General features: G+C 40.6%; 1 protein-coding gene across 4 annotated transcripts in view; it reads left to right on the forward strand.

Annotated features, from left to right (window-relative positions):
* The window catches only part of PANK2 (pantothenate kinase 2), a 28,393-nt gene extending 8,109 nt beyond the window's left edge, over nucleotides 1-20,284 (forward strand). For 2 of the 4 annotated variants that reach the window (XM_068524845.1, XM_068524846.1), the window contains exons 2-6: nucleotides 8,496-8,749; nucleotides 9,820-9,996; nucleotides 13,704-13,827; nucleotides 15,929-16,054; nucleotides 19,784-20,284. In XM_068524845.1, the coding sequence (XP_068380946.1) occupies nucleotides 9,893-9,996; nucleotides 13,704-13,827; nucleotides 15,929-16,054; nucleotides 19,784-19,834 (405 nt within the window). In that variant the 5' untranslated portion in view covers nucleotides 8,496-8,749; nucleotides 9,820-9,892 and the 3' untranslated portion in view covers nucleotides 19,835-20,284. Of the gene's footprint in view, nucleotides 1-3,787; nucleotides 3,871-4,499; nucleotides 4,576-4,661; nucleotides 5,015-8,495; nucleotides 8,750-9,819; nucleotides 9,997-13,703; nucleotides 13,828-15,928; nucleotides 16,055-19,783 lie in introns of all 4 variants that reach the window. The other 2 variants (XM_068524843.1, XM_068524844.1) reach the window with 2 other exon arrangements.
* The last annotated feature ends 2,977 nt before the right edge of the window (nucleotides 20,285-23,261 follow it).

Here is a 23,261-nt window from a genome sequence, read left to right on the forward strand (position 1 = left end):
GTCTCGGAGTTAATAGAAATGAGTTTGAAGATTTCCAGGTGGATAGATTTATTTCCTTGTGTCTGTTGGATTAATTTCTTATTTTGAGGTATTGTGGAAAGTGAATGTGGTATGGTTTTGTTCTTTGGAATTTGAGGTTCTGGTGATTTGTAGATTTGTCAGTTTCTCCTTGTTTTTAATATTTTTTGAAGCATATGTCAGGATCATATCAATTATAGTTTTATATGCACATGACAATTTCTTTTTGTCCTCTTATAATGCTTTTTGTTTGTTTGAATTCTTTTCAGTCTGCTAGTATTGTATTTGCTTTCTGTTAACATTTGCTTAATAGAGTGGAGTAACATTGTCCAGGCATTTGTTTTGCTTACCCAAATTCAACTATATAAATGTGGCAAAGCATGGTGACGGTGACCCTACTCACGGATTTAGTCAGTGAATATATATTGGATTGGCCAAAAAGTTCGTTCGGGTTTTTGTAAGCTGTTACAGAAACCTGAATGAACTTTTTGGCCAACCCAGTAGTTGCAAGTGAGCTCAGGGATGGTAGATCACTGTTTGGAGGGGCACCTCTTATAATGTGAGCCCTTGATAAATGCAGTATTGGTCTTGAAACATGAGCTTTGACTTTTACTGTATCATGTTTCCTAAATGTAAGTCAACCGTTCTATCAGTCTCCAGTGAGGTGCTTAAGATTTTGATTTATTCATTTTTGACTGAATGCCATTTTCATCTTAAAGAATCCAACTCCTCTTTATGATGGGACTCTATTGTGGGTGTTTTAGCATTTATTTACCTTCAGTCTACTTGTATTATCTTATTTTAGATGTATCTTTTTATATAAGCATATAGCTGAATTTTCTCTTCAATCTGGAAGAGAAATTTGACCTGTCTGTGATTACTGATATGTTTGCATTCATTCCTGTCATTTTTTGTTTTGTATTTACTATACTTTTTTTCTTCTTTGTTTTTGAACTGATTTTTTCCCCCTGGTTGTTTGAAGGTCATATGTTCATTTTCTCTTTTTTTGGAGTTGCCTGTAAATTTTTTTTTTTAATTTATTTATTTAAATTTATTTTTGGCTGTGCTGGGTCTTCGTAGCTGCACGGGCTTTCTCTAGTGGCAGCGAGTGGGGGCTACTCTTCATATGGTGTGCGGCCTTCTCGTTGTGGTGGTTTCTCTTGTTGCACAGCGTGTGCTCTAGGCACGTGGGCTTCAGTAGTTTTGGCACACGGGCTCAGTAGTTGTGGCTCGCGGGCTCTAGAGCGCAGGCTCAGCAGTAGTTGTGGCGCACGGGCTTAGTTGCTCCGTAGCATGTGGGATCTTCCTGGACCAGGGCTCGAACCCGTGTCCCCTGCATTGGCAGGTGGATTCTTTTTTTTTTTTTTTTTTTAAATTTATTTATTTATTTATTTTTGGCTGTGTTGGGTCTTCATTGCTGTGCACGGGCCTTCTCCAGTTGCGGTGAGCGGGGGCTACTCTTCGTTGCGGTGCACGGGCTTCTCATTGTGGTGGCCTCTCTCGTGGAGCACGGGCTCTAGGCGCGCCGGCTTCAGTAGTTGCGGCACACGGGCTCTAAAGCGCAGGCTCAGTAGTTGTGGCACACGGGCTTAGTTGCTCCGCAGCATGTGGGGTCCTCCCGGGCCAGGGATGGAACCCGTGTCCCCTGCATTGGCAGGCAGGTTCTCAACCAGTGCGCCACCAGGGAAGCCCCGGCAGGTGGATTCTTAACTACTGTGCCACCAGGGAACCCCAGCCTGTAGATTTTTAACGCATTTAAACCATCACTTCTTTATTCTTGTTTAGAAATAATCAGAATCTATGTCTTCCATTCCCCAACGAGACAGAGCTGCTGCTTGCTTTGACTTCCCTCTCCTTTCTCTTCCCTCTTCGACTTCCTATGTTGAAATCATGTAAGTATTTTAGTTACAGATTGCTTATTTTCCTAAAAGTCAGCATGTATTGCTTCCTGTGCTTATCATTGTATATATAGCTCACATCTTCTTGGGTGCTTTAAAAAATTATATTGGAGTGCATCTACTAATTATTTCAGAGAAGGTCTTTGAATAGTAAATGTTGAGCTCTTTCATGTGTAGAAATGTCTTTCTCTTGCACTCCCATTTGAAAGCTGATTTGGCTGGATATGAATTTCAAATTGTTTTCCTTATAACTTGGCCAGTGCGCTCTTGTCTTCTAGCATCTGTGTTACTGACGAAAAGTCTAAGTTTACTTTTATGTGATTTATGTATCTTCGTAGGAATTCACTTTTTTCCTTTGGGAGTTTTTAGGGATTTCCTGAAATTTCAATAGGATGTGACTATACATCTCCCCTTTCTACACTTATTAATTTTATTTCAAGCCAATGATTTCTGTCTTCCCCTATCTCCCCCAGAAAATTTCTAGAACTCATATAACACAGATGTTGGACTTTCTGGTTCTGTGTTCTGTATATCTACCTTTCTTTCATACTCAAGAGGCATTTTGGGAGAGTTTCTTAGTTTTGTTCCATTTGTTTTTTCTGTGCCCATTTTGTTATTAAATGTATCTGTGGCGCTTTATTTTGGAAATAAATATTTCTCGTTTTTTTCTATTATAAAAGTGTCTTTATTGGATATAATTTACATACAATAAAATATATCCATATAAAGTGTATAGTTCCATATATTTTGACAGATAAATGCACCCATGAAGCTCCCCTCTTGCCCCCAACAATTAAGATTTGGGTTATTACAGAAAGTTTTCTCCTGCCCCTGTATAGTCCTTCCCTCTCTCACTCCCCCAGCCAGTGATCTGCTTTCTATCAGATGCAGAAATGATGAGCTTGCATTTTCTAGAGTTTCATATAATGGACTTATATAGTATGTAGCCTTTTGTGCCAAGCTTTTTTCACTCAGCCTGTTTTTGAGAGTCACCTATGTTAAGTATATTGGTGTGTACCCCCGCCCTGCGCCCCGCCCCCTGCCCTGCTCTTTTTGGTTTTGGAAGCTTCTCCCCCAACCCCCAACTAGGAAATTAACATTGATACAGTTCACAGACCTTATTTAGATTTAACCAGTTTTACGTAAACTCTTTTGTATATGTGTATTTAGTTCTATATAATTTTGTCACATGTGTAGATTCTTAACAGCCACAACCACAGCTGGCAATCATTTCTTAATTTCTAATTTTTCTTTACGGTGGCTTATTCATTTTTAAAATTTATTTTTTTATTGAAGTATAGTTGATTTACAATAGTTTATTCATTTTTCATGGATGAAATCTCATTTTACCTTGGAGGATATTTATGATTCTTTTAAAGCCTCCTCTTTGTTCCTGCAACTCTTTCTTCAGATGTTAGCTTCTTGGTTTTGTGTTGTTGATTTTTCCCTTTTGGTGATTCTGGTCTGTAAAGTGATCATCTCTGGTTTAAGGATTGCTATTCTCCTGTCAGTGAGTGCAGTGTCTGTTTACCAGTCTGTCAGGATGGATTGTAGGGGAGAGATGGGAAATACGGCCAGATGTGGGGGCTTCCCACTTCTTCTGGGTAACAGCAGCTACGTGGATGCGTACTGATGCTTGGGCTCAAGTGCCTGTGCCCAGTGAAGACTTTGCCTCTTTGGAGGAGGGGGAAGGGAGTGGCTGGCCTGTCCAGTTGTGCCAAGGGTATTTCCCCACCATATCACTATGACTGCACCAGAGCCTGCTTCTGTTTCCCCATGGCAGCTACCCCATCGACAGCTTGGATGGAGCACCCATCTGCTCCCCGCACCTTCATAGCTGCTCCCAATTTTTATAGCATTTCTCTTTTCAGGGTTCTGGACAGTTATTGCCTCTATCAACTTCATTCTGCTGATGGTATCACTTCTGGTTTCTCAGAATTATTTTAGAAAATCAGTAAGTTTATATCTTTAGTCATTTCTAGGATTTAAGGTGGGAGGAGAAGGCATGTATAGCTAATGCAGTTTATCTTGATCCAGTCTCTTAAGCCATTTTTTGGGATGGATTTTTTTTATTTTTTGAAGCTCCTCCGCGTGGTATGTGGGATCCTAGTTCCCCGACCAGGGATCAAATCTGCGTCCCCTGCATTGGAAGCGCAGGAGTCTTAACCACTGGACCGCCAGGGAAGTCCTGGGATGGATTTTTGGGGATGGATTTTTGGGGAACGGGTATTAACTTTGAAACACCTGTTCCACTGATGGCCATTGAAAGCCTGATGGATTGATTGATATCAGGGTTTGAGAGAAATTGACCACTGGAGCTTATATGTTACATAGGGTTGGGAATTTCCTCTAGCCCTAGTTTGAGTACTAAACCAAAGCTCTGAAAAGTCTCAACATTTCTTTAAGGCAAGGGCAAGGATGAAGATTTTCATTCTCAATCTTTTTTTTCAGAGTTGAGGTTAATGAGTAGTCATTTTGCTGTTTTTTAATATTTCTCAGTGCAGTTTGGGCTTGTCTAAGAGGGTTGTGTTGGCTTAACATTGTGGTATTTTTCTTTTTGATCTTTGTAATTTTTTTTTTAAGATTTGTTTCCAGATTAGACAATCACATTTCTTCTCCCAAAAACCTTTTTGTGTATATAGTTCTTGGAAACCTCAAGGTATGAAATAAATTGTTAATCTAATAAGTGTAAATTTAGTTTTCAGAAAAAAAGCTGTTCTGACTTTTTTTTCCTTCCCCATTTAGTTTTTCCTTGGTTTGGCTTGGATATTGGTGGGACCCTGGTCAAGCTGGTTTATTTTGAACCCAAAGACATCACTGCTGAAGAAGAAGAGGAAGAAGTGGAAAGTCTTAAAAGCATTCGAAAGTACCTGACCTCCAATGTGGCTTATGGGTCCACGGGTATTCGGGACGTGCACCTGGAGCTGAAGGATCTGACTCTGTGTGGACGCAAAGGCAATCTGCACTTTATACGCTTTCCCACTCATGACATGCCTGCTTTTATTCAAATGGGCAGAGATAAAAACTTCTCGAGTCTCCACACTGTCTTTTGTGCCACTGGAGGTGGAGCGTACAAATTTGAGCAGGATTTTCTCACAGTATGCATTTTTTAGCTTATATACAATTTATGGTAATCTGATTGTTAAAAATAATACCAATAGCAAGTGGTGGAATCATTTCCATCTCTAATGGAACTTGAATTTTCTTGAGTCAAGTTAAGATTAAATATCAATTAGTGATAGGAGTTGCCATCTAGAGACTGTTGTATAGTTTACTTTTTGCCCAATTCAGATGAGTTGATGAGAATCAGAAGCACTGACAGCATAGCATTTTGTTGTTCTTTTACTATGAAAAAATAGTAAAGCTGTAATAAGCACAGGAAGGAACTACCAGTGAGGAACAATATCATTGTCTTAAACAATGTGATTGAAAAATAATTTAAAAAATTAATGTCATTTCATGTTATAAAATTGTTTCCAATCTTATCTACCACACAATTTTTCTTATCCCCCTCATTTGTTTCTTGGCAATTTTACTATTTAGAAATATGGGGAACTCTGGTCCAAAGCAGTGTTTTCCAGGCCTCAGGGTTAGTCAGAGATGGTTGACAGCAGAGTCTGCTCTCCCCAAATGCCTTTTAATGTGTCCTGAGCTGCACACTTGTTAACAGGAGTCTGGATAGTAGGGGGAGTGCCAGTGGGCCCTTGATTTTGTTTTCATTCAGTGAACACTGTGTGTAAGGCCTTGAGGCTAGGTCATTTGAGGGTGGATGTGGGGGTAGATGGGAGAATTGATAGGCGAATTGGCCAAGGCTCTGACCTTCAGAGTGCAGTGTAGATTTAAAATATCTTCAGTGACCATGTTTTTAATGCCACCAATAAGAATGTTACTACAGAGATTCTGCCTTTGCCTATGTTGTTTTTCATTTTCTCCCCCCGAACCTTGCGTGTCATTGTATGGTTTGTGACTTTGTTTTCTTTCTTTGTCCTCTATCTCCTTTCTCCCATAACTGACCATAACCATAATATAGAATTGACATGAATTTTAAAACTGGTTTTGCATTGTTTGCTTGAATTTTCCTTGGTTGTTGGTTTTCAGTGGTTTCTTTTCTACCTGTGAGTAAACGGGAAGGTAGCAGGAGGAGAGGAGGTCCCCCTCCTTTGCGGTCACAGTGGACTCTGGATTATAACTGATAGGTAGAGGAGAAAACCTCTCGATTTCTGGGACCCTGTAGAGATGCCTTTGGAACATGTTTGAATACCATTTGGGCTGTTACCAGAGGTTGTGTGCTGTGTGCTAATCCAAGGAGAGGTGCAGAGTAGATTTTAGACTTTAGGGATTGGCTTTTAGGCTGTTGGGGTTTCTCATCTGTATGCACCAGCGCTGTCCTTGAAAACTGGGGGAAAATGAAATGCCTAACAAATCCCGTTTGTGCATCGGGAGTAACTATTATCTAATAAACCACAGTGAAGTATTTTTAAAAATATGGAGTTTACCCTGTTTCTTTTTTTTTTTTTTTTTTTTAAATTTATTTATTTATTATATTTGGCTGCGTTGGGTCTTTGTTGCTGCACGCGGGCTTTCTCTAGTTGCGGCGAGCAGGGGCTACTTTTTGTTGGGGTGCGTGGGCTTCTCGTTGCTATGGCTTCTCTTGTTGCGGAGCACGGGCTCTAGGCGCGCGGGCTCAGTAGTTGTGGCTCACGGGCTTAGTTGCTCCGCGGCATGTGGGATCTTCCCAGACCAGGGCCCGAACCCGTGTCCCCTGCATTGGCAGGCGGATTCTCAACCACTGCGCCACCAGGGAAGCCCCACCCTGTTTCTTTTTTAATGTGAATCAGATTTCCTCACATTGTATTGAGTTTGCTTGTGGGTGCAACACATACATTATGAGTAACTTGAGTTAGTGAAGTAACTTACGTATTTGGTCATCTGACTCTGTCAATTAGGCTGGGGTTCATTAGGAATAATAGCACAGCAGGGCAGTTCAGGTTAACATGAATTATGGGAAAGATAAAAGGAGGTATTGGTTTGACATACAATGGCAGAAAACTACATTTATTCCAGTAGGCTACCAGTGTAAAACGATTTTGCTTTGAAATGAAAATGCTGACACTTGAGATTCAAGTGTCAGGAAATCAGAATTGAATTCATCGTGGCAGGGAGGGCATGAGCAGATAAAATAAGGACAGTGATGAACATTTTCAAGGGCTTGGGTTTCGTCAGAGGAGTAATTTAATATTCGTAATTAGGGATTACTTAAGGATTAGGATGAAGTTACCTATTAACTTCCATATCCTTTGGATCAAAGTAAATTGAGTATAATGTAATCAAATGAGAGTTGAATTAAAGGGGGAGGACTTGCAGGGCTAAACTTGGTTTTAAACAGAAATAGGTGCTTTAGGCCGTTGAGGCATCTTTGTATTTGTCACATATATTGAGTAGGTAGATAATGCTGGTAGCATTCAAATGGGGTAGAAGTTCATAGAGTAAAAAGTGAAAGTTGCTTTATATCATCTCTGCAAAGTTACCACAGTTAAAAGTTTATGTATCTTTTTAGTTTTTCTTTGTATGACTGTGTATGACACATACACGTGCATATAAATATGGTTTTAAAATAAGGCAAATTGGATCATATTGTATAAAATATTTCTCAGCTTGTTTTTTTTTTTTTTTTTTTTTTGACTAAAAACATGTCTTGGAGTTCTTCCCACTTCAATTCTTAATTGAATAAAGATCCTCTTCATTCTTGGGACTTCCCTGGCGGTCCAGTGGTGAAGACTGCACTTCCACTGTAGGGGGCCCGGGTTCAATCCCTGGTCGGGGAAGTAACATCCTGCATGCTTTGCAGCGCGGCCAAAAAAAAAAATGTATATATATTGATATATATGTATGTTTGTATAAAGATCCTCTTCATTCTTAATTGCTATACAGTGTTTCATAATATGAATAATAATTTAATCATCCCTTTATTAATTATTTAAATGAAATTAAGTTGATAACAATGTTTTAAATTTTGATTCTGCTAAACTCCCCCCATCCCTTGAGGCTGTAATCAGTTTAAATAGTGAAGTATTTTACTTTCTAATTGGATACTTTCAGTCCTTTGGCTGCAGATTATTAATAATAAAGTGTGGCCTACTTTGATACTACTCTGTAGCCTTGAAGATGGTCTTTGGAAGGTAGATGTTGGATTCCTTGTGGCTCCTGCCATGTGTTTCCAGGTCCTTGCATCATTTAGACTTCTTAGAGTCTGCTTTTTGATGGGGCTGTGCCCTCAGCTGTGCTCCTGCCTCATGGTTCCCGTAAGCAGACATCTTGTTTTCTGCTTGGGTTTTGGCACATTTCTCCAGCTGCTGCGGTGGTTTGAGTGTGTTGGGTCTGTGGGCGCAGAATTCTGTCTTGTCATTCCATCCCTATATTTGTTGTCTGCAGATCTGTTTTGTAAAGCAGGCACAAATAGTACACATCCATGAGCACTTTTATGGTTTGTCTTATGTAGAGGGGAATGCCTTATTAAACGGAGTTTTTATTTCTGCTTGGCTTGTTAAAAAATCTGAATACATTTTTATTTCATTACAGATAGGTGATCTTCAGCTTTGCAAACTTGATGAACTAGATTGCTTAATAAAAGGAATTTTATACATTGACTCAGTTGGATTCAATGGACGGTCACAGTGCTATTACTTTGAAAACCCTGCTGATTCTGAAAAATGTCAGAAGTTACCATTTGATTTGAGAAATCCATACCCTCTGCTCCTGGTGAACATTGGCTCTGGGGTTAGCATCTTAGCAGTATATTCCAAAGATAATTATAAGCGGGTCACAGGTACCAGGTAGGTCTTTTATATAAAGGTCATTATTTATTCTTGATATCATAATGGGTTAAAACTGAGTTTTCAGGTACTGCATGTAAGAACATCTTCAAGAACCTGTTAAAATTATGTGAAAGATATGTTTCTCTGGGATTATGCAAGCAAATATTGTTTCTCTTTGGAAATTCTGATTTCATGGTCTACTTTTCTTTAATCTCTATTGCTGAAGATTTCATTACCATAGTTTCATAAAATATCTCATCAGCAGACTCATTGAGCCCAAGGTCCCTGCCCTCAGATAGTGTTATGGTGTGCATATACCATAAAATAACCAAAGCTACTAGGTAGCATTTATAAGGAGAAGGCAAGGCAAGATCCCAGCTTTGAACTAGTTTAGATTTTACATGTATCCACACATACACATGGCCAGGGGATGTCGTGAGATCTAGAAGTTGAGGTACTGAGCAATAGAAAAATGTTTAGGGGAGGGTAGTCTGAAAAGGGAGGATTAGGTGGCAGATGAGAATGAATACCTTTTGGTTTAAGGATCAGCGATCACTTGAGGAAAAACAGGAGCTGGGGATTGGGGTAAACACGTTTTTGAACAGGTGTCAGTTAAAGAATTAGAGGAGTAATTTTGGGAGAGAAAACACATTCATGGAGGAGTTCTAGTCGGGTAAAGGGGGCTGATGACCCAGAGTGACAAGATGCTTGGATGAGGATGACTCGGGGCTTGCACTTGGAGAGAGAAAGGGAAGAGGTGCCACCATGGCCCTGGTGGGCTGATCTGCACCTGAGGCTCCTAGTACTCAGCAGGTGACCAGACTGCATTGGGGACATGGGTAAAGAGGCGGGCCCTGTGTTTTGCTGCTTTGTTTGCTTGGCTTATGTGAATATGGTATCTTCAAGGTGTCCATTAGACACTTTATTTTTATCTTTTCACAGACTTGTTTCCTACTTAGTGGCATCTGCATGATTGGGATGGGGCAGGAGTGGGTTGATAACATGAATATGGTTTTGGATTCATAAGTATTACCCTCCTATTCTTATTTTGAAAAATGTTATAATACTATGTTTGTTTTTAATCACAGTCTTGGAGGAGGAACGTTTTTTGGTCTTTGCTGTCTTCTTACTGGCTGTACCACATTTGAAGAAGCTCTTGAAATGGCATCACGTGGAGATAGCACCAAAGTGGATAAACTAGTACGAGACATTTATGGAGGGGACTATGAGAGGTTTGGACTGCCAGGCTGGGCTGTGGCTTCAAGGTAAGGGAAAGGGGCGTGTGTGCTCTGAGAAATACAAGATATACAGTGGAATATTATCAGCCATAAAGAAGAACAAAATAATGCCATTTGCAGCAATGTGGATGGATGGACCTAGAGATTCTTATACTGAGTGAAGTAAGTCAGACAGAGGAGGACAAATACCATATGATATCACTTTATATATGGAATCTAAAAAAAGGCTACAAGTGAACTTATCTACAAAACCAAAATAGAGTTACAGATGTAGAAAATAAACTTATGGTTACGGGGGGGTAAGGGGTGGGGGAGGAAAAATTGGAAGATTGGGATTGACACATACACACTACTATATATAAAACAGATGACTAATAAGGACCTACTGTATAGCACAGGAAACTCTATTCAATACTCTGTAATGGCCTATATGGGAAAATAATCTAAAAAAGAGTGGCTATATTTATTTATATAACAGATTCACTTTGCTGTACACCTGAAACTAACACAGCATTGTAAATCAGCTATACCCCAATTAAAAAAAAAATACAGGAATAAAATATTAAGTATTGGGTATATCTTTTACCCTTTAAATAGCTTTACATACTATGAAGTCACCTGTTTAAAGTGTGCAATTTAGTAGTTTCTAGTATATTTATAGAATTTTGCAACCATCTTCATAATACAATTTTGGAACATTTTCATCATTCCAGAAAGAAACCTTGTATCTGTTAGCTGTCACTCTTCATTCCCCCACACATAGTCCCTAGTAAACACTAGTCTATTTTCTGTCTCTCTATGGCATCATACAATATGTGATTTTTGTGACTGGGTTCTTTCACTCAGTGTAATATTTTCAAGGTTCATCCATGTAGTAGCATGAATCAGTACTTTGTTCCTTTTTACTGCAGAATAATATTCTTTGTATGGATATAGAATGTTGTATTTATCCATTTATCAGTTGATTATCTTGTGGGTTGCTTCAACTCTTTGGTTTATTATGAATAATGGGGCTATAAACATTCATGTACAAGTCTTTGTGTGGACATATGTTTTTTTTTTTGTTTTGTTAGCTTCTGCTTTATAACAAAGTGAATCAGTTATATACATACAATATGTTCCCATATCTCTTCCCTCTTGCATCTCCCTCCCTCCCACCCTCCCCATCCCACCCCTCTAGGTGGTCACAAAGCACCGAGCTGATCTCCCTGTGCTATGTGGCTGCTTCCCACTAGCTATCTATTTTACATTTGGTAGTGTATATATGTCCATGACACTCTCTTACCCTGTCACATCTCACCCCACCCCCTACCCATATCCTCAAGTCCATTCTCTAGTAGGTCTGTGTCTTTATTCCCGTCTTGCCACTAGGTTCTTCATGGCTTTTTTTTTTTTTTTTCCTTAGATTCCGTATATATGTGTTAGCATACTGTATTTGTTTTTCTCTTTCTGACTTACTTCACTCTGTATGACAGACTCTAACATTCATGTACAAGTCTTTGTGTGGACATATGTTTTTAATTCTCTTGGGTATATACCTAGGAGTGGAATTGCTGGGTCATATGGTAACTCAGTGTTTAATCTTTTGAGGAACTGTCAAACTGTTGTCCAAAGTGGCTGTACCATTTTACAGTTTCACCAGCAGTATATAAGAGTTTAAATTTCTCTACATCCTTGCCAATACTTGTTATTGTCTGTCTTTTGGGTTTTAATTGCCTTAATAGGTGTAAGGGGATCTCTCATTTTGATTTGCACTTCCCTGATGACTGATGATTTTGAACATCTTTTAATGTACTTATTGGCTCTTTATTTTCTTCGGAGAAATGTCTGTTCAAGTCTTTGCTCATTTTTTAGTTGGATTCTTTGTCTTTTCATTATTGTATTGTAAGAATTCTTATATGTTTTGGATACAGGTCCTTTATCAAGTATATAATTTGCAAATATTTTCTCCCAGTCTGTTGGTTGTCTTTTCACTTCCTTGATGGTGGCCTTTGCAGCATAGAAGTTTTAAATTTTGATGAACTCACTCTTATCTGTCTTCTCTTTCATCACTTGTGCTTTTGATATCATGTATAAGAAATCATTGCCTAACCTAAGATCATGAAGACTGACTTATGTATTTTTTTCTAAGCATTTTATAGTTTTAGCTCTTACATTTAGGTCTATGATCCATTTTGAGTTCATTTTTGTGTGTGGTGTGAGGTAGAGGTTCAGATTCATTCTTTTGCATGTGGCTATATAGGATATATAGTTGTCCCAGCACCATTTGTTGGATAGACTATTATTTTCCCATTGAATTCTCTCGGCCCCTTTGTTGAAAATCACTTGACCATAAATGTATGGGTTTATTTTTGGACTCATTTCTATTGCATTGATCTATATTTCTATCCTTATGCCAGTACCACACTGCTTTGATTACTGTAGCTTTGTAGTACTAAGTTTTGAGACTGAGAAGAGTGAATCCTTCAACTTAATCTTCTTTTTCAAGATTGTTTTGGCTAACCTGGGTCCCTTGACATTCCATGTGAATTTTAGGATCAGCTTGTTGATAATCTGCACCAAAAGGCAACTGGGATTTTGGCAGGGATTGTGCTGAGTCTGTTAGGTCACTTTGGAAAGTATTGCCATCCTAACACTATCAGGTCTTCTGACCCAAGAAGATAGAATGTCTTTCCATTTAGATCATTGCTGTTATTTACCAATGTTTTGTAGCTTTCAGTATACAAGTGTTATTCTCTTGGTAAATATATTCCTAAGCATTTTATTCTCTTTGATGCTATTATAAATGGAATTGTTTTCTTAATTTCATTTTTGGATTGTTTAGAAATACAGTTGCTTTTTTGTGTATTGGGGCACATGGTTTTTAATAATAGAAAAGGCACTCATATACATGTTTGTTTACTAATTTTAGGTACTTTGTAAATGCTGTAGATTCCATTTTCTATGTTTGTAGCATCTGCTCAATGATAATCACTTCCTTTTCTGATTGGTTGGGTTTGTGATCAGGTCATAGTTATTTATATATCAATTCTGCTGGTCAGGTACTTTGAAATACCTGATCTTCTCGGGAAATCTGAAACTCTTAAATAGTTTACTCAGGGACTCAGATGTCAGATAAAGCAGTTTACCAGATGTGAATGTGACCATTCAGCTGAGTGGAACAGCTATGCAGTTGGGGGCGAATTGCTAATTGAGGCATCTTCCTGAAACTTAGCCTGGTTGCAGAAGGAGCATGGTGCCTTCAATGGATCTGAATGTGCAGATACGTGGCGTCAAAGCTAGATTTCGGTCGAAACCACAGGGAAAGCCATTTGCTCATTCAGAATGCTTGAGGTGTGGGAATTCCCTGGCAGTCCAGTGGTTAGGAGTCCGAGCTTCCACTGCAGGGGCCATGGGTTTGATCCCTGGCTAGGGAACTAAGATCCCACAAGCCATGCAGCGTGACCAAAAAATAAAATAAAATAAAACTTCATTAAAAAAAAATATTTGAGGAAAAAACTAAAAACTAAACTAAAATAAAATTCTGTGTCCTATTATTTAAAAAAAAAAAGAATGCTTGAGTTCTTGAAGTTGCATTTCTATTTGAGCAGATGCTCTGTTATTTTGTAATAAAATGTTTGAATATTTGAACAATGGTGCCCTGAAAGTAACTTTTGTCTTAGTAAAGTAACATTAAGTTCTGTTGAGCTGTGTTGCCTTTGGTTTAGCAATGAGATTTTTTTTTTCCATCATAGCTTTGGAAACATGATGAGCAAGGAGAAGCGAGAAGCTGTGAGTAAAGAGGACCTTGCCAGAGCGACTTTGATCACCATCACCAACAACATTGGCTCAATAGCAAGAATGTGTGCCCTTAATGAAGTAAGGGGACATGGATTTTTTTAGTTGCTCTGAGGAAAATACAGAACTTACTGTGTGGGCCCCGCCTTGTATACATCTGTTTTCTCTGAACAGTGCCTAAATGTAGTCGTAAGTGGTGGAGTTTGTTTCATTGGCAAAGTTAAAACGTTTTACATGGAGATTAATCTTAATAGATTTTTTTTTCCTTACTCAAGATAAACACTACTACTATCTAGAAGTAGAGGAAAAACTAGAGGAAGGTAGGGAAGGTAGCCAGTATTGCAGATGATGGGGACTGTTGGGTGGTGGTGATGGATGGCGATGCTGAATCTAGACGCCACGCCCACTGTTGAGCTCTAGAGTCCCTGGGAATGAATCCAGAGGAAGGCACTGAAGCTGGGAGAAGACTGAGTGGGCCGAGGCATGCCCACCCTGCTCCCCCTCCACTGCAGCAGAGCTGTCTTTGTGCTTTCAGCTTCTTTACAGTGCTGCCTTGTAGCATTCAGGTCAAGCAGCATTGTACAGGGCTATGAAAGAACTAAGAATGGCCTTCCCTTGGGGATCCAGTTGGTGCAGCTTTATAGCTTATCCCTATTTATACACTTTTGTTTAAAATTATTCTTTTAAATAGATAATATAAGCATGTGACTTAAAAAGGAAACCTCAACAGGTACAAAAGGATTGTCTCATTTTTAGTTAAAAATACTGTATCAGCATGAAGAAGTTAAAAATTCTTTATTTGAATATTTTAACACTTCTATTTTCTTTGTTGCATGTTCCTTTAAGTCCTGTGCTTATGTATTTTAAGATATTTTAGTCGGTGTACATACCATTCTACGTTTTTTACTTAAATATTATAAATTGCATGGTTGTATATTTAATTTCTTTTTATGTCATAAGTCATTCACATAGAACTGGGCATTTGGTTGCTTGCCGATGATAGCTCTGCAGTAAAGCATTTTTAAGCGTGAAGCTGTTCCTTGGATGGATTTATTCTTGATAAGAGACTTATTCAGGAGTGAGATTTCTCATCTAAAGAATATAATATTTATGAATTGTGATAGGTATTGCCAAGATGCTTTTGCACAAGGGCTGCACCAATTTAGATCATTTTTAGCAATGAATGAATGGATTGGTTTTACCACAACTTAACTAATATTGGGGGTAGAATTTCAGTTAGTTGTTTGTTTTGCTAACTTTTTTTTTATGGTGCCAATTTAAAATACAGTTTTATTTAAGACATTGCATTTTCCACTTACAATACAGTGCTTATAAAGTGCAATGTTATTTCCTTTCCCTGTGTACATATTCACTGTTCAAGTATCAAGAACGCCCAGTTGTTTACTATAGCAGCTCAGCTTTAAAACTGCCTTGGAATTTGCTACACATTTGGGTCCTTCAGTGTTTTTTGTGAAACAATGCTAAATCTATACTAGGTTGGCTTAATCAGCCTCTTCAGTGGTGGGCTCGGAGGAGGCACCACCAGATGGGGGAGCTCGGCCCCTAGGCATTCCTCCTGGTATGTATGCCTCCTGCGCTCTCTGGTACAGCTTGGTAATGATGGAGTTGCAGATTTTTTCCAGCTCCTTCTGCTGATGTTCGAATTCTTCCTTCTCCGCAGGATGTAAGATCTTGGGTCCCTCAGACATCCAAGGAAGGAAGCTGCCAACATCTGGAGTTCTTTGCTAACTTTTAATGGATCTAAAATTTTACTTTTTTTGCTTACTTAGTGAGGTTGAATTTTTTTGTCTGTGATATTTCTTGTATAATTTGCCTATTTGTGTTACTTTTCTTCTTAGAATTGGGTCTTAATATTTTTTTACTTATCTGTATAAAACTTTTTATTTAATTGTAGCTATTGTTTATCAAATTTAATTCAAATGCTTTTCCTAATCTGTATTTTCCTGTGACATTTTCTGGCATACTTTGAAGTAGGTTTAGAGTTGTCTGGGGATCAAATTTAAGTAGCCCTGGATCAACTGGATTAAATGTAAATACTTTTTTTTGATCAGCAGTCAACTTGCTGCTAAAAACTATGTACACGGTACTCTCTTTGGGGTAGCTTTTATGAGAGAACAGAAATTAAGATGAAAACTAATTGCCTTTTTTCTGATGTGCTCAGAACATTAACCAGGTGGTATTTGTTGGAAATTTCTTGAGAATTAATACAATCGCCATGCGGCTTTTGGCATATGCTTTGGATTATTGGTCCAAGGGACAGTTGAAAGCACTTTTTTCGGAACACGAGGTAAGCAGACTTACTTCCTGTGACACGTTACCTTCATAAAGGGCATGCAGTTCATGCTGCGCTGGAATTTGAAGCAGTACTTATTTGTTTCTGTACTTGTATAATATGGGTTAACTTTGGTCATGTTCAAAAGCTGTTTCTTACCTGATTTAATGTAAGGTAGATATTTGGTTAATTTAATTTTGAGCTTCAGCAGTTTTAAAGAAGAAAGTCTTGATGAACAGCCAGCTATATTACTGATGCCATATTCTTTTCTGAACCGTCCTTTATATTTTCCCCATTGCAATTTGCACTTACTTTGTAAATGCACTTACTCTGAGTTCTTTTTTCATTTTTTGATGTCAGTTTTTATGTATTGATATAGTTCATGTGCCAGTTTGCCAGTTATTTAAGATGTATGTTCTAAAAACAACTAGATCAGTAAAAAGCATTCCAGGATTAGAGCCACACTATCATAAGAACTTAACACATAGACAGGCTATGTGGAAAAGAATAACTGAATTGCTCAACCTGATAATCCGATTTTGGAAAGTGCCTTTCTGTTTTTCAGTTTGAGGAACAGAACCAGAGCTATGGAAGGGACTTTCTCTTTTCTCCCCTTGGTTGTGGGGCAGTTGGAGGCTTTCAAGTGTTAAAGTGGATTGTAGATAGTGTTATCATGAACATTTTTCAGAATTGTATTTGCATATTTACTTTAACAGTGTTTCTATGAATTGACAGAAATCAAAGTAGGATTTGAAGTAATATGAAGAGATTGTTTTTCTTTTAAGGTTGCTTTAAGTTTTTCCTTTTAAGTTGCTTAAGTTCATAGTTAAAACCCAAAGTGCATAATTCCCCATATTAAAAAGCTTAAAGTTTAAGTTATCTAACTTTCTTTTTACCTCTAATCTTATTATATTAGTAAATCGGTACTGAATTATCAGTTTCTTATACCTTTTATATGCATCTTGCTTTTTGTGATCTTTGACCTGTTTTATTTTGCTTAATATTAGAATAAAAAGAAACCCTGTTTAATTTGTAATCTTAGTATAACTTGCCTCCTGCTGAGTTTCTACCTCTTTTGTACCTTTTTCAAGGCAGAATGTGGAGGTTTCTTAGGTTAACTTTTTTTTTTTTTTAACTTACGTCTTCATATCATAATAATTACGACATGAACCCTTTATGAAGTTTTGTTTTTCCCATTTTGACTTCCTCTCTGGTTAGCCTGTTGGCTCTGTTTGTCTCTGTGTTTTCCATTTACATTCATGCCTCTGGCTCTAATGTCGATCTCTGTACTTGTGGAACTCTGATTATTTTAGGTTCTCTGAGTCATGAAATATTCTCCTGTCTGCACACTGAAGTCAGTGTGTCTACTGTTGTGAAAGCTTTGTATAGATTCTTCTCAAGCCTTTCTCTTTCATTGTTTACTGTTCTCATCTTACACTTCTTGGCTTGTAACAACCTCTGTCTTTTACTAGATAAGTAGGTTTTGGGTCTTCAGTGGAACTCACTATAATGGTTAACTTTATCCCTTCTTCTTTTGTTGTAAAATAAAACACAGATACAGAAAAGCACTTTATGTGTAGAGCTATCTGTTACAAAGTGAACACCCTTGGGACTTCCCTGGCAGTCCAGCGGTTAAAGCTCTGTGCTTCCACTGCAGGGGGCGCAGGTTCCATCCCTGGTCAGGGAACTAAGTTCCTGCGTGCTGTGGCCAAAAAATTAAAAAAAAAAAAAAAAAAGAATAAAGTGAACACCCTTGAATTCTATCCTCTGGCTGTGATTGTGGGTTTCTGAGTGTGGCTGAGTCTTGCTCAGTTGTGTCCCTTCTACAGTTTCTGACTTTCTTTCATAATACATTCATGTGGCTGCTTATTTATTTATTTTTTATTATTTTTAATATTTATTTATTAATTTGGCTGTGTCAGGTCTTAGTTGCGGCAAACGGGATCTTCGTTGTGGCATGCGGTATCTTTCTTTTTGGCACGCGGGCTGTTTGTTGCAGTGCGCAGGCTTCTCTAGTTGAGGTGTGCGGGCGAGTGCATGGGCTCTGTAGTTGTGGCGCACGGGCTTAGTTGCCCTGCGGCATTTGGGATCTTAGTTCCCTGACCAAGGATTGAACCCGTGTCCCCTGTATCGGAAGGCAGATGCTTAACCACTGGACCACTGGGGAAGTCCCTGTGGCTGCTTACTTTTAAAGCCAAAAAAGAGTGAAAGGGCAGGCCTCTGTTGTGTGGCCACATGTTCTTTGGAGAAGCTTTTCTTGGAAAATAGACTAAACCTTAGTTATTTATATTTCAGAGACTTCTCATATTTTTTTTTAAAAATAAATTTATTTATGGCTGCGTTGGGTCTTCGTTGCTGTGCGCGGGCTTTCCCTAGTTGCGGCGAGCGGGGTCTACGCTTTGTTACAGTGTGCGGACTTCTTATTTTGCTCGCTTCTCTTGTTGCGGAGCATGGACTCTAGAGTGCAGGCTCAGTAGTTGTGGCGCACGGGCTTAGTTGCTCCGTGGCATGTGGGATCTTCCGGACCAGGGCTCGAACCCGTGTCCCCTGCACTGGCAGGCGGATTCTTAACCACTGCACCACCAGGGAAGTCCCTCATACATTCTTCTAATCCATAGCAGGTCTTCCAGGATCTTCCCATATTCCTTTTTCAGTCACTTCTCTCTTTCTTACAGTACTTTACTGTCTGATTGCATCCTTTAGAGACCTTGATGGATTCTGTATCATTGTACGATTATTCTCTGATTCCTGCTGATTTCTGCCAGTATGGGTTTTGCCTCATTTTCTTTTATATTTAATCCTTGTTTAGGTTTCGTGTTTGGGTTGTCATGTCTTGGTTGTGTTTGGCCTTGATTGCTTACTTCAGGAGATGGTCCTGTAATGTCTTCCTTCAGCTGCTGCTTCTCTGTCTCATGCCTCTGCCTTCCCCTCAGTTGCTTCTGTTCTTCAGATGTTGCTCCTCTGTCCTCACCCTTCTCTACACGTTGCCTGAAGGTTCTGTTGTCCACTTCTCTGCTGCTCACCTCTGCCAGTACTGCCCTGACTGCTGCCCCACTCCAAATCCAGACATCCGGTGACTTTCTGGGTGTGGCTGCTTGGCTGCCAGGGGCACCTCAGCTTTGCACATCCTGTATGGAACACCCCCTTCCTTGCTCTCCACATTTCTTGCTCCTGTGTCCTTGTTCACTCGGGTGGTGTGACCGGATGTGTGGGAGGGACATCAACATCTCTGCCACCCTCATCCCCTTCTTCAGGCGAGTCGTGAACCCATCCCACCCCCTTCTTTCCACCCTCAGCCCAGGCAGCCCTCTCCCTCTGTGACCTGTCCCCGCTTCTCCTTCATTGCACTTCATGTCTCATCTTCCCTTCATCCCAGAGTTGTCTGGAAATGCTCCAGGCCCCTGTTGCTTCTCACCGCCTCATTCCGCAGGAGACGGCCCAGGTACTGTCCTTTACCAGGGGTAACTGGGCCGCTCTGGGCCTCATAACTTGTGGATCGCCAATTGTGGGCTCTGGTCTGATGTGCCAGAGTGTCCTCCCCCCCTGCCTAGGAGCTCTGCAGAGCTTCTCTGCTCCCAGGCTGGCCTTGGGCTCAGCAAAATGGGAGTCAGGAAATGGGTGTCAGGAATTAAGGACTGTGTTGGCTTTAATGCGTGTAATCATATTTATGGTAATTTAAATAAGTCAAAGGAGAATTGCTCTTATTTTTCTTTCTTTCTTTTTCTTTTTTCTTTTTTTTTCCAGGGTTATTTTGGAGCTGTCGGAGCACTCCTTGAGCTATTGAAGATCCCCTGATTACCTGGGGAGGGGTTCCTGGAACCTTCCACAATGGGATCTGTGGACTTGTTTTTTTAAGAGACTTACTCAGTTTTATGATTGTGTACTACCTGAATCAAAGCGATAAAGGACAAATGTATTTTTCTAAGTCATCAAGATAAATCTTAATAACCAGTAAGGAAAGATATATATTAAAAAAAAAAAAAGTGGACCATGTCCATGTCGGTGAGAATTCTCTGTATTTAAGTTGCTCTTCAGTATATCTTTGTTCAACTTGCTGTGTATTTTTGAAATTCAGCATCACTCTGTGGAGCCACTTCAGGAGAGGAGAGCTGTTCTGTGTTCAGCGGGCTGTGGTTTTGTGTCCTGTTGAACTAGCTAAATGTAAGGCAAGCTGTTGATACTATGTGTTATAATCTAATCACAATTTTGTCAGCGTGGCCTTGGAGATCATCTTCTGTGCATTAACTCTGGTGTGCATTTAGCTTGTGTGAACGTATTGAAAAACATGTTTCAAGGTTCTACAGACTTATTGGGCAGGTTAATTCTGTGCCTGTAACTTTAACAGTTAAGCAACTTTTGGAAGGGCAGTTCCAGCTTGTTTACACTTTAGATCCTGGGAAGGTCTGTTTGGAGGGAAAGGACTTCTCCCCTGGGCAGAATTTCCTTGGATAGTGGAGGGATAATTGATGTGATGGAAGTGAGTAAGCTAGTAGAAAAAGCACATCTGGAAGACTAAAAGCAGACAAAGAGGGCTGCCAGTATCGACAGCTTTTCAAGGAGTGGGGGGAATCTGGTTATTTCAGGCTAGTAGAAAGGGAGGAATTGAGGTGTCCATTGATTAGCTCATGGAGAGCAGGGCGGGGCTCTCCCACGTTCTGCTCCCTGCCTTGTGCTTGCTGGAAACTGCCTGGGAGGCTGGCTCAGTTGGATCTAGTGGAGGGGCTGCGTGTGGGAGGCTGAAAAGGCTGCTTGAGGAGAGACAGGTTTCTAGATGGAGTCTTGGTAGAGGTTGGCTGCTTCCTCTGGGCTGAGGAATGGAGCCAGCGTGAGCCCGTTCGCTGCCCATGGAGACCCAGGTTGACCTCTGAGGCCTTGTGGGGTCCCACCTGCTCTCCCCGCAGTTACTGTGCTCACGAGGCTGTGCCATTGCTTTTTGTGGGTCGTGTCATGCAGCCCTTGTCATCTCCACAACTTAACAGAGGAGGAAACCTGCCCAAAGTCACACAGCTAGAATCCGGCAGAGCCCCCTTTCCTCTTGTGCCTTGAAGTCGCCTTCCACCTCCATGGATTCACCACTTCCTGCTCTTGAGAAACTGCCTCTGTGACTTCTCTTTGTGCTTTGTGCTCAGCCCATCCTTTTACTCCAGTGAATCTCGTTGCTAAATTTAATGGACATTTCATGTTCTCATCTTCCTCAGTTCTAACACTGCAGACCCCTCTTGCTTTTCCTTCTATCTCCTAGGCCACTTTGTCTCTGCCAATTTATTCTCCACTGAAGATAATTAGATATTGCTAGCCCTCAGGCTCAATCCTTGATCTCCTTAAGCAGTCATCAGCACTCACCTTGACTCTGATTTCTAAGGTAGCAGGTCTGGCCCAGCCCTTGCCTCTGAGCTCCAGTCCCAAGGCATTGACTGCCTTCTCTTCCCTCTTTCCCCTTCCCTTCTCTTCTGTATCTCCAAGGCCATCTTTACACAGAAATGTCTCCATCCTCTCCTCTGAACCTCCGCCAGCATCCTCTCCCAGTTTCCTGCCATTTCACTACCTCCAGTTTGTGAGATGCATGTAAACTCAGTCTTTCGTCACCACAGCTACCACCCTGGTCTAAGCCACTGCCCTGTCTCATCTCAGCAGTTATCCCTTCCAGTCAGCCCTCCAAATACTAGCCTGAGGGTCCCATCCCACACTCCCCTACTAGAGGCAGTGGGGGTGGTCGTGGCTGTGATCATGGTCCAGGTGTGAAAGGAAGGTGGTCAAACCAAGATGGGAGCAGTGGATGGTCAGGTAGAGAGAGATGCTTTAGAGGGTTGAGTTTAGAGATGTGGAGATTGGAAGTGGGGGAAGGAGGTTCTGTGAGGGCACCTAGGCTTGGTGGGGAGACTTGGTTTTGGGCTGCCTGGTTTTTGATGCCAAATAGGTAGCTGGATATTTAGGTCAGAGACCTGAGAATGATGTGCATGTAGGTGGGTAAAATGTAGGTGGGAATTTAGTGAATCCCAAGGTAGAGTGAGAATAACAAGAGATGTGCAGAGAAGGAAAAGGCTGCGAAGAACACTGAAGAGTGGTCAGAGGGGACTAGCGCAGGGGGCCTGTTGCTCAGGAGACTTGAGGGGAGAGGAGCTCTCCAGGCACCTGCATTAAGAAGAGGTTTCAGAGGTGGCACAGATTTGGTTGCAGGGTCACGCATGGCCTTGAGGGGGAGCAGTTTCCCTGAAGCTATGGGGCCAAAACTGAGCAGCAGAGGTCCTAGTGAGGGTTGATGAGTAGAAACAGTAGCTGCCACAGGATGGCTTTGGACCAGGAGATGTTTTTTTCTCCTCCCAACAGAATAGTTGGTATTTCCAGACCTGGGATATAGCTAGAGGGTGAGGTGTGGGCCAATTCCACCACTGCAGCCCTCCTGAGCACTGGTGTCCACATTTGGGAGACTGCTTGACTGTGTCCAGCCACACCTGTGGTGCTGAGGCCAGGGTGGCAGGGGGTCCTTGGCCTCTCTGCCTTCTCCCTTGCTGTGGCCTGGTGCTCCACTCATCACCCGTGACTGGCACCCCACTGGCACCCCACACCATGGGAAGAGATAAGCCAGGCTCCTCTGTCACAATCACCTGTTGCTGGTGACCAGTTCTGTTTGTTCAGAACCACTCTTCAGCTCTTGCTACATGGGCTTAAGTGGGATGTGGGTGACCAAGGGTGCGTACATGCTCAGCACAAAGTATTTTTAAAATCTGCTTTTTATTTACATTTAAGTCAATTACATGCATGTCTTATTTTTTAAACAAGAGTAATTAGCAAAATGCATTAAAATTTTAAAATAGCAATTAAATATACAAAAATATATAGCTTACAAAAAACTGCGAATGTTTAAAAATATTCTGCTGCATAATTCTTAGTGTACAAACATGTCTATGAAACCTGAGGCTCAGCATTTCATAAACCTTTTTTTGAGGGAGTTATATCTAGTGAATAAACCCCAATGGGCTTAAAACTATAGGACTAATATCCACTCTTTCTGGCAAAGATCTGTCAAGAGACCCAGAGATGACAGTTCAGGAACACTCTTGGAAGACTGAGCTGTCACCAGGAAGGACTTCCTAACACTAGCCCCATCTGCCTCTCTTGCTCTAGCAGGGGGTGCCTGGGAGGGAAGGGGTGGATGGAGGGATGGTGTGCACCTGGCCCGAGACACAGGTCCGCCAGGCTTGTACTGGCCCAGGGAGCTGAG

This window comes from Eschrichtius robustus, chromosome 16 (genome assembly GCF_028021215.1).
Source record: "Eschrichtius robustus isolate mEscRob2 chromosome 16, mEscRob2.pri, whole genome shotgun sequence".
In the NCBI taxonomy this organism is placed as follows: domain Eukaryota; kingdom Metazoa; phylum Chordata; class Mammalia; order Artiodactyla; family Eschrichtiidae; genus Eschrichtius; species Eschrichtius robustus.